Genomic DNA, 10,735 nt, shown 5'->3' with positions numbered 1-10,735 from the left:
TCCAACAGAGTTTAGTGATTTTCGTATAAATTTCTGTGCAGAAGCTATAATCAGCCCCAAACCCATTGCCATCCAATTGAATTGTGACTCAGCAACCCTATAGGACAGAGTAGAAGTACTCTATAGGGTCTCCAAGGCTGCAGGTCTTCAGGAAGCAGACTGCCGCATCTTTCACCTGTGGAGTGGCTGGTGGGTTCCTATAAAGAAGTTACAGGGTCTTAATTTTGAGGTGCAGATTATTCTATGGTGTGGAATTCCATAGTGGAGGGATATTTTCATTAAGCTATAATCATATAAACATAGAGCCAGTGTGTGGTGATGGATTTCCATGGTGCTGCAAAAGGAGGGGCTTAGCAACCGGTGCTTCTTCCCTGTAGCCCTCCAGAGAATCCTGGGATGCTTCCTGTCTGATGTTAGTATCTGGCTTCAACACAGAGCTGTCGCTTCTGCTTCAGGATTTGTCTTTCATGAGGGGTGGTTGTCAGAATATGTTGAAAAATTATATTTCTCTTGACCCTTTGTCACCAAAACCAACAATAAAGTTAATGGGTAGGAAAGCACGGCACCATCCAAAAGGATTTTGGAAAATGATCTAGTGACCATAGTAATGTGAGATGTTAGCAAAAGGGAAACTGAGTGTGAGGTGCGTGGGAACTCATTACACTATCTTCAGTGTAAAGCTGTTCTAAAATAAAAAGTTTATTTAAATTAAAAAAATATCCTAATGATTTGAACATAACTTAGTTCAATTTCAATAATACTGTTTTGAAAGTGCCGACAGTTTTTGTTCCTACCGTAACTGAATCAGTTGAACCTCTTCTTCCTTTTTTCTTTTTTTTTTAAGATTTCAAGATGACCAACGAAGAACCTCTTCCCAAAAAGGTATGTTCTTTTTTTTTTTTTTTTAATGTTACAATTTGACTGCTAACCAGCCACTTCTCGGAAGGAAGATTGGGCAATCTACTTCCGTAGTGATACTGCTTTGGAAACCCAAGGAGGGGTCGCTATGAGTCAGATCAGACCCGATGTCAGTGAGTTTTAATAGAGTTGAAGGAACTAACTATCTTCTTTGTTTATTGTTCACCTATTACCTTTAACAGTAATAGCATTATGAGTTTACACAGTGAACTAGAAATTGCATCCTGTATGCCATATATTTGTAGAATATTTTCAGCTCTTGAAAAACCTGCTATAGTGATATTCTCGTGATCTACTTAGTCTTCATTATGCAGATAATTTCATGTGCATATCTACAAATTATGCCAGTAAAGGACACTATCACTGGTTCTTATAAACTACTCCTTTGCCCCCTTAATTTAAATCCAAACCCACTTACTGTTTTCAAGAAAAGATCACGACTAATTACTTACCTTGCTGTTTTTAGCTGCCGTAGAGTTGACCCTCAACTCCTGGCAACCCGTGCAAGCGGGATGGGAGTGGTATGGTGTGATCCAGAGTCTTTATCTTTTCTGTTGTTTTATTTTCTATTCCCATTTTCCTGTGCTCTACATCCCGACATAAATAAAGTTTAGTCACTAATAAATACCTGTGTGTGTGTGTACGCTAAAAACAAAGTCCAAACCTGTGGCCAGTTCCAACTCACAGTGATCATATAGGATAGAGTAGAGCTGCCCCATAAGGTTTCTGCTTTACAGAAGCAGACTGTCACATCTTTCTCCTGAGGAACGGCTGATGAGTTCGAACCACCAACCTTTCAGCTAACAGCCATGCATGCACTTAGCCACTGCACCATCAGGGCTCCCTGTATGAACAGACCCATTACTGTCGAGTTGATTCCAACTCACAGTGACCCCGGTTGGGTTCCAAGGCTATAAATCTTTTGGATGTAGCTTGCCTCCTTTTCCTTCTGTAGGGCAGCTGGTGAGCTTGAACTGCTTACCTTCTGGTTAACAGCTAAATGCCTTACCAGCTACACCATCAGAGCTTGTTTAGTTAAAACAAAGGAGGTTAGAAATAAAGTGACATCATTTCTCAGAGGAATTTGTAACTCAGTTGGGAGAACAGGGTTTATGCTTACTACACAGTTAACTATTTAAGTGAACAGTTTAGATAAGTGTATGAAAATTATCTTAGATTTTAGTTTAAAATTATCTTAAATCGTGAAATGAGTAAAGAATTGTGTTTTAGTAATCTGAGAATTTCTGTATGCTTTCTCTGTTAGTCTTTTAATATATTCTGGTATAAAGGTTTATCTTCTCTGATTTTATGATAATATTATTACTGGTTAATCTACAGTTTGAAACATGTTTATAAGGAGAAAAATTTTATGCATCTTTTAGAGAAACTAATAAAGCCTTAATTTTAAACTAAAGTGAAACTGTCCCCTTTGCAATCTTCATTTGGTTTAGGGAAAACACTTAGTATTTCCCAATTTATAAGGCAGTTGCAGTCATCTGGAATATTATGCCTGTTTTGAATAACTTATTTTGACATAATTAATAGATTCACAGAGAGTTAGAAGGAAATGTATAAGAAGGTCCTGTGCACCCCTTTCTGGCCTCCCCTAATGTTACCATCTCGCTTAACTGTCACACATCTGCATAAGTGTTAACAGTTTCAGAACTCCAGGAAGTTGACATTGGTACAATCTAAAGTTTGTTCAGATTTTGAGAGTCCATAGGTGGCCAAGCATGCAACTCTCAATCAAAGGATCAATGGTTCAGACCCACTCGGGTGCCTCAGAAGATAGGCCTGGTGATCTGCTTCTGAAAGGTCTTCTCCTCGAATACCCTGTGGCGGAGCTCTGCTGTGCACATAGAGGGTCGCCATGAGTTGGAATCAGCAGCAGCTAACTATTCAGATGCGACCAAATGCATCTTGTATGTGTAGCACTATACAGTTTTATCACATGTGTAGCTTTGTGTAACCACCACCACCATCAATGCTTATTTGAGCCATCACTCAAGGCTCCTTTGTGCCACCCTCTCCCTTCTATCCCCAACCCCTGGCAACCACTGATCTGCTCTTTATAATTATGTTATTTCATGAGTGTTAATAAATGAAACCATCCAGTATGTATCCTTTTAAGATTGGCTTTGTTCACTCAGTATAATTTCCTTGAAGTTCATCCAAATGATCACGTGTATCAGGAGTCTGCAGGTACCCTCCCCCACTTTTTGAAAGTTTACTTTAAGCCGCTTCACTTTTACAGGGGACCTATATTATTAGTACTTCCTTCTGCTAATTTCTGAAAGAAATCCGAAAAGGATTTTCGCTTACATAGGAAAAAAAAAAAAAAGGCAAAAAGTGAAGCTAGCATTCAGCCTTTGTTTTGTGGCAAGGTATCGGGTACCCCCAGCAGCAAGAGTGACATCGCCAAGCTCCTTCCAGGAACTACACTCAGCATGTTGGCATCAAGCTGCCCTGTCTTTGAACTTGGCTATGGACACTGTAGTAGGAGCCCTGGTGGTGCAGAGGTTAAAGCACTCAGTTGCCAGCCAGAGGGTGGGTGGTTCAAACCCTCCAGCCACTCTGTGGGAGAAAGATGTGACAGTCTGTATCTGTAAAGATTCACAGCCTAGGAAACCCTACGGGGGCATTTCTGTTCTGTCCTATAGGGTTGCTGTGAGTTGGAATCTATTCAGTGGCAATGGGATTGGTTATTAATTTTTTTTAGAGTTCTTATTCTTCTCTATCAAAATCTCTGATACTCGAAGCTCATTAATTCCTCTCAGAATTCATCTAGCCATTAAAACCATTGAGCCAGAAGTGTGACAAGACTTTTTAGAATTTGTCTGTTAGTTGCTTAAGTCAGACTTGAGATGGTCCCCAGGTTTATGTTACATTAGGTTTTACGTGTTACTTAGTATCATTTGTTAGGTTACTTTTTGAGGCCTGAGGATGCTTAGAAACTTCTCGCATATAAATCAGTGGTATTTTTGCTTCTTTGCTTTATGCCCTTTCCGCTCACAAAAGGTTTCGTAGGAATACTGTACTTTTGGATAGCAGGAGAAACCTGTATTTATTTACTGAGCTTCACAGTAAGTATCCTATGGTATGGCCCAACCATTGTTTGTTGTACCATTCACCTGTTGAAGGACATTTGGGTAGTTCCCAGTTTTTAGCTATTACAAATGAAGCTGTTGTGAACATTGGTCTACAAAGTTTCTATGTGAAAGTAAGTTTTCATTTCTTTGGGATAAATGCTTAAGAATGCTGGATGGTAAGATGTATCTATTTTTAGTTTTAAAAGGTGCTGTCAGACTGTTTTTCAGATTGGCTGAACCATTTTATATTCCTACCAGCAATGTGGTAGCATAGTGGCTAAAGCACTTGACTGCTAACCAGAAGGCTGGCAGTTCAAACCCACCAGCCACTCCTCGGAAGGAAGGTTGGGCAATCCTACTTCCATAGTGATGGGAGCTCTGGTAGCATAGTGGCTAAGGCACTTGACTGCTAACCAGAAGGCTGACGGTTCAAACCCACCAGCCGCTCCTCGGAAGGAAGGTTGGGCAATCCTACGTCCGTAGTGATACTGCCTAGGAAACCCAAGGAGGGGTCCGTAGTGATACTGCCTCGGAAACCCAAGGAGGGGTCGGTATGAGTCAGGGCTGACTTGACGGCACATAACAACAACAACAACAACTTCCATAGTGATACTGCCTCAGAAACCCAAGGAGTGGTCGCTATGAGTCAGGGCCAACTCGACGGCACATAACAACAACAACCACAACCAGCAATGTATTGAGAGTTTCTCCACTTCCTTCCAGCATTTGATGTTCAACAACAGTTGAAATAGTCACCACTATTTTTCTATTTCAGCCATTCTGAGGATCCTGTAGTGATACCGTGTTGGAGTTTTAATTTGCATTTTCCTGATAAAGATGCCCATTTTTAAGATAACAAATAGTTCACCTTCTAGGTTTTTTTTTTTTTTTTTTTTAAATAATATGTAATGAGTCATATAAGTCTCAGACTCTAGGACAGTTCATATATTTCAAGTACAGAGCTCCTTTTCAGATAATGGCATCTGGCAATTGAGGGATTAAAAATCATGATACTGAAACACCAAGTGTGCTGGCAAGGTTAAGGAGAAACTTTAACCTTTATCCATTGCCAGTGCGATGTAAAATAGTGCAACCACTGTTAAAAACAGCTTGGTGGTTCTTCAAAAAGCTGAAGTTAGAATGATCATGTGACCCATCAAGAATGATCTTATGACCCATTGATCCTAGTCCTACGTTTGTACCCTGTAGAAGTGAAGGCAGGAGCACAAACCAGAAACCTGTATACCAGTGTTCAGAACAGTACTTTTCACAATAGCCAAAGGGTAGTAACAACTGAAATATTCAACAACAGACAAATGGACAAAAGAAATATGGTATGTACATACCATATGCAGCTGTAAGAAGTTCTGATGCAGGCCACAACATGGCTGAGCCTTGAAAAATGCAAACAGTGTGCTAAGAGAAGCCAGCAGTCACAGAAGGACAGGTCCAGGACCTCATGAAATATGCTGATACACAGAAACCAGAATTATTAATGGTTGGGGGGGGGGGTTTCTATTTAGGACCATTGAGTTTATGTTAACGGAATTGGAATGTTTTGGCAAAGGATAACGATAATGGTGGCACAACATGAGAAGTACAAGTAACGCGAAACATTGTGAATGTGGAAGTTGTATTGGTGGGTGTTTTGGTGTGTCCACAAGAAAAAAGGAAAGGTAACGGTCCTGTCTTCATAAAAATACAGAGTGTAAATGTTAGCATTTGAATATTGGAAATTTTTAGGAAGACGGACACTCCATGTTTTAATTTTCCTCTTTATAGGTTCGACTTAGTGAAACAGACTTCAAAGTTATGGCACGAGATGAGTTAATTCTAAGGTAAATTGTTCTTTTATCAGAAATATGAAAACCTTTCTGTAGAGCATTATATTCTGATTATATTATATTTGTCTTTGTTTTGTTTGTAATGTTAATACAGCTTCCAGTCATGTAGTATGCGTTTTGAACATTTCCTACGACCTGTTTCTTCATTGTGTAAACACTGAGGAAAACATGACACTGCAGAACTGAAGCACTAGTTTGGGTAACTTCTAGACTGCCAGGGTGCCTGAATTTTTTCTTATAGAAACAAAATGGTCGGGATTTTTACTTGAAGGGCATTTGTACTTCATGTGTGCAACTTGCTCTGGGGAACAGCAGGTGTATCATCTTACGAACACCTTGCACTCGGGAGACATTCAGCTACACACATTTATAGACTAGTTGTCATGTTGATGTCCTGAAGAATATAGTTGTAGTTAGGAAGAAATAAATTATTTACTAATGAAATGTAAAGAATTTCTCAGCTTTTTTAACTCACTCCAGTGTTCTGTACTTTCTCATCTGTAAATTAAAAAATAAAAAGAGTTGCATTAAATTATTTTTAAGGATTTCTTCCAGTTCTGGATTTATTTGGTGATCTTATAAATGTCTTCCAAAACCGAACTGTCAAGGATAGCGTTGCAGTGTTTATTTTTGAGTGTAAAGAATCAGAAGTTTATGTTTTGAAACGTAAATAAATTTTTTGCATTTTATTACATGGTTGGTAAGCCCTTTTTTGGCTGGGGGGGTTGGTAAGCTTTTTACATGGTAACTTTTAGATTAAAATAAAATGAATAATTTTCAAGGCAACCTTTGTAAAGTTAGTGAACTCTGTATTGCTTCTAGAAATTTCAAGTAATTTTTATGTGAAAAACTAAGCAAATTTAACAGACTGAAAGTAGGAGAGAGAAAAAGTATTTTGTAAAATAGGGAGATGAGAAGATGACATGTTTCATTGTTTGCTAAAGTCTAAACACCTCCCACCCTCACTGAGATTTAGCTACTCTATCTTCCTTTGTCATAATTTCATGCCTAGGGCAGTTTTTCATTGCCTACTTTTTTATTTTGGGCATAAAATTTCAATCCTTAGTACTCTGCAACACCCTTGTTCTCTTGCGGAGGTTGAAGCCTGCCTGAGACAAGCCTGTGACATGACATGGCTGCCACTCACTTGTCGAAGTTCTTTTTGTACCTCTCATATGGTGCACTCCTTGTCTTTTTTCCTTGAATTCTTCTGGTAGCCTGTGCCATCTTTTTCTTGATTTAACTCTAGGGAGAATAATAAGTACTATAATCTTCCTGAAAAAAATCACAGTAGCAAAAGTAAGGTACCTTTCAGGATTCTTTATCCTGTGCATTTTATATACTTGAGGCTGCTTTTAACTTCTCTCTTTGGGAAATTCTCATTTAAGACTTGTAGGTGATTTCACACACACACACACACACACACACACCCCATTTCCTTGGTGATTTTACATCAACTGCTGCTTCTTTAACTAGTCTGTGTTTTCATTCCTCTTGATGCAGATGTTCTTGGTTATATTTTTCTGTTCTTCTAAAACAAATAGTTCTAAGGAACCTCCATAAAAGGACTTCATTCATCCCCAGATGTTTAAGGCGCCCCTAGGTGAGAGGGGCCATAGAAAGCAACATGCCCTTGGCTGAGTAGCGAGCCAAGTACAGGAAGGTGGGTTTGCTCAGTGTGTTAGGAAATACTTTCTTTTGTTCATTATGTGGTCATGTTAATAAAACTCATAGCAAACCTGTCAGTGTTTTTAATGTTTTAAAATTATAACAAGTTTTTCTGAAATTGAAAATTTTGATTAGCTGTAACTGAAGAGCAGCTTGAAAAAGTAGCTTTGAAGTAGGAGAGCACTCACTCAGGGCAGGGTGCTCTCCAGGAGCAGTTATTGAAACAGAAGACTGGGGAGGGCTTCTCTTCACCTGCAGTAAATGCCAGGAACAGCTTGGCCATCAATAACGGTAAAGAGACGGAATGAAGGAAGTTCGCCTCGTACCCTGATGACATGGAGGCTATGCAGGCTGTTTCTGCCAGTTGGATATGGTTGAAAAAATACTCTTGAAAGCAATTTTATTCTCTCTCCTGTACTTAAAAATACTTTTTTTGGAGAGTTGTGTGGTATTTTCATAGAAGAGCTGAGAGAGCACCCGTAGTCTCGTCTGATGAGGACCATTCCTTACACACCTCTGGTTTAGGTGGCCAGCGTACCTGTCGATAATAATAGGTTGTTGGTTTTTTTTTTTTTTTTTTTTTTTTTTTAAGCAGTAAGGTTTGATTCCTCCTCGTGTGTATTGCAGGCTTTGACTCAGCATCAGTGACAGAAAGTGAATGAGGCAGGTCATGTGACCCAAGGAGCTCAGTTGGTGCACTCTCAGCACAGGCCACTTTTCTCCGTGCATCTCCTTTTACTCATCCCCTGTAAATGGAGAAGGAATACTAGAGCAACTAAATTTTTATTGGTTAAACTAGATGGGTAATAAGCATCTCAGAATTGGAAGAAACCTTAAAAATCATCCATGGAGTTCTCAGGATTACGTTCATGGGTGTGATTTTCTGTTAGTAGAAGGAATTTTGCTACTGACGTGCACATTTATTTTTGCACTAGATGGAAGCAGTACGAAACATACGTGCAGGCTCTGGAGGGCAAGTACACAGACCTGAACTGTAAGTGTATCTGCGTTGTAGCTGCCTGGGACTGTGAATCATCTACAGTTAGATGTTGTTGTTAACACCGGGTTGGTTTTACTAAAGTAAATGGAATTTTTATCTAAGTGTTTTCTTAAAAATTATGTCCAGGAACTGTTGGATACTGGGAAATATCTAGACAAATGACATGCTCTCCCCACTGGAGGAGTTCAGTCACCAGGCAAGACTGCGTGGAATAGACATGTGAGGAGCAGACTACTCTAGCAGAATTGTGTACAGGGTTCTGATAGCAGAGATCACAACACTAGATCTGTCCCTAATCTCTTCTGTAGAGGAATTTGAACTGAGAATCTAGAAGGGGCATCTGTAGAAAAGCAGTAATGAGTTTTTGAGTACTAAAATTGTGAAATTAGGATATACTGATACATTTACAGGTTTCTCAAAATCTGCTAAAAATCATACTCGCAAAGTTTATAATTTCAAATTGTTGTATGTTGTCACTTTTCACTGAGTTAGATAACGTGTTGTTTGTTAGTATAGAAGCAAATACAGTTTTCCAGGTCCAGAAAGCTTTAATATTATTAGATTTTTTTATTGTGATTTGGGTCAAAGTTTACAGAGCAAATTAATTTTCCGTATAGCAGTTCATACAGTTTTTGTTTCATGACATTGATTGCCGTCGCCATAATGTAGGAAAGAGCTCTCTTCCCATTTCCTCCTATGGTTACTTTTTCCCTGTTTCTTTCTCAGAAAGCGTTTTTAATATCTCAAAATTTCCACTAAATACATGACTAAGTTATAATCTGTACAAGTTAAGAAGACTATGAAATTTTAGGGTAATTGTCAATGCAGTTACCAGCATTTTTATATTGAATAGGTTAGTAACACATACACTAAACAGAATTTTGTTAATTTAGAGTTTGAACATGTAAATAAAGTTTTTTGTATTCTGTTGGGAATTAATTAAACCAGGAAAATGTAATTCAGTCTCATGTTTGGTTGTGGGCCACTATAACTTCCTTGCCTCATTCTCATGATTGGGAACTGAGTTCCTTGTTACAAAATTGGTTGGGATTAGAAATTAGAAACTAAAGACTTAATGGTGAAATTTTTTGACCCTGGTTTTTAATATTCTTGACACAAGCAGTTAGAATTTCCTTAGGCTTTTGTTTAGTTCAGTTTGATCTGGAAATTACATTTCATGATATTTTGGAATTCTTTCCTTTATCATCAGCTAACGATGTAACTGGCTTAAGGGAGTCTGAAGAGAAACTGAAGCAGCAGCAGCAGGAGTCTGCACGCAGGGAAAACATCCTTGTGATGAGACTGGCAACCAAGGAGCAGGAGATGCAAGAGTGTACTGTAAGTATCTCAGGGCTTTAGCTGAAGAAGTGGCTTTTCACCCACGTTATTACATGTTAACTTTATATACTTCGTAACTATATAAGGCCATATTTTGTTGAGGCTATGCACTTTGAGTTGTAGATATGCTAAATTTTGGTAGATAGCATCTCATCATTTGGATTTAAAAACTTTAAGTTCTTCCCTGAAATGTCCATACTTCATGAGGATTAGTGAATTAATCCCAGTATATTGCAGCTGGCTACATTTCCGGGAGTATAAGCAATAGCATCTGCACCTTTCTGCTTTCCACACTATCTAGGCAAGGCCTCTGATTAATGTCTCTCCTCATCTCTTGACCCTTCTACACATAACACCGTTTTCCTGGTATCAGCAACTTCTGTGTCTTTTTGTTAGAGCTTTCGTTTGTATTGATTACCATGTTGACAAACTAAATCTAAGTGACATTTATCTAGTTTTGGTTTGAATTTAAGCTCAACTTTATCTTTGACAGTCTTACTCATTCTTTATCTAATTATGTATATATGTAAGTTAGAACCCCCAAAATGAGCAGCAACTCTATCCCTGTTTTAGCTAATTCTTAAAGCTGACATTTTCTTTAATAACTCTTGTGTAGTCAAGCTTCCGTTCAGAATGGGTTAAAAATCTCACATGTGAGATATTATTCTGGTCATGGGACACATGATAATATACAAAACACACTTCTGTCCTGTCACCCATCCCCACTGTTGGCCTTTTTGCGGGGGGGGCAGGGGGAGTGCCTGGACACTTGCTTCCTAGCAGTGCTACCAATGTTGTTGTTGTTGTTAAGAGCCGTCGAGTCGTTTCCGACTCATAGCGACCCCATGCACAGCAGAACGAAACACTGCCCGATCCCG

General features: G+C 38.9%; 1 protein-coding gene across 1 annotated transcript in view; it reads left to right on the top strand.

Annotated features, from left to right (window-relative positions):
- Positions 1-852: 852 nt before the first annotated feature.
- LOC103200717 (WT1 associated protein) overlaps positions 853-10,735 on the top strand; it is a 32,361-nt gene continuing 22,478 nt past the window's right edge. The window contains exons 1-4 of the mRNA XM_007945267.2: positions 853-882; positions 5,790-5,845; positions 8,455-8,513; positions 9,730-9,857. Coding sequence (XP_007943458.1) covers positions 853-882; positions 5,790-5,845; positions 8,455-8,513; positions 9,730-9,857 — 273 coding nt within the window. The remainder of the gene's footprint in view (positions 883-5,789; positions 5,846-8,454; positions 8,514-9,729; positions 9,858-10,735) is intronic.

This window comes from Orycteropus afer, unplaced genomic scaffold, assembly GCF_000298275.1.
Source record: "Orycteropus afer afer isolate SDZICR_OR568_19922 unplaced genomic scaffold, OryAfe1.0 scaffold00135, whole genome shotgun sequence".
In the NCBI taxonomy this organism is placed as follows: Eukaryota; Metazoa; Chordata; class Mammalia; order Tubulidentata; family Orycteropodidae; genus Orycteropus; species Orycteropus afer.
Note: the sequence above shows the minus strand (reverse complement) of the source record. Positions and strands in the feature narration are given on the sequence as shown.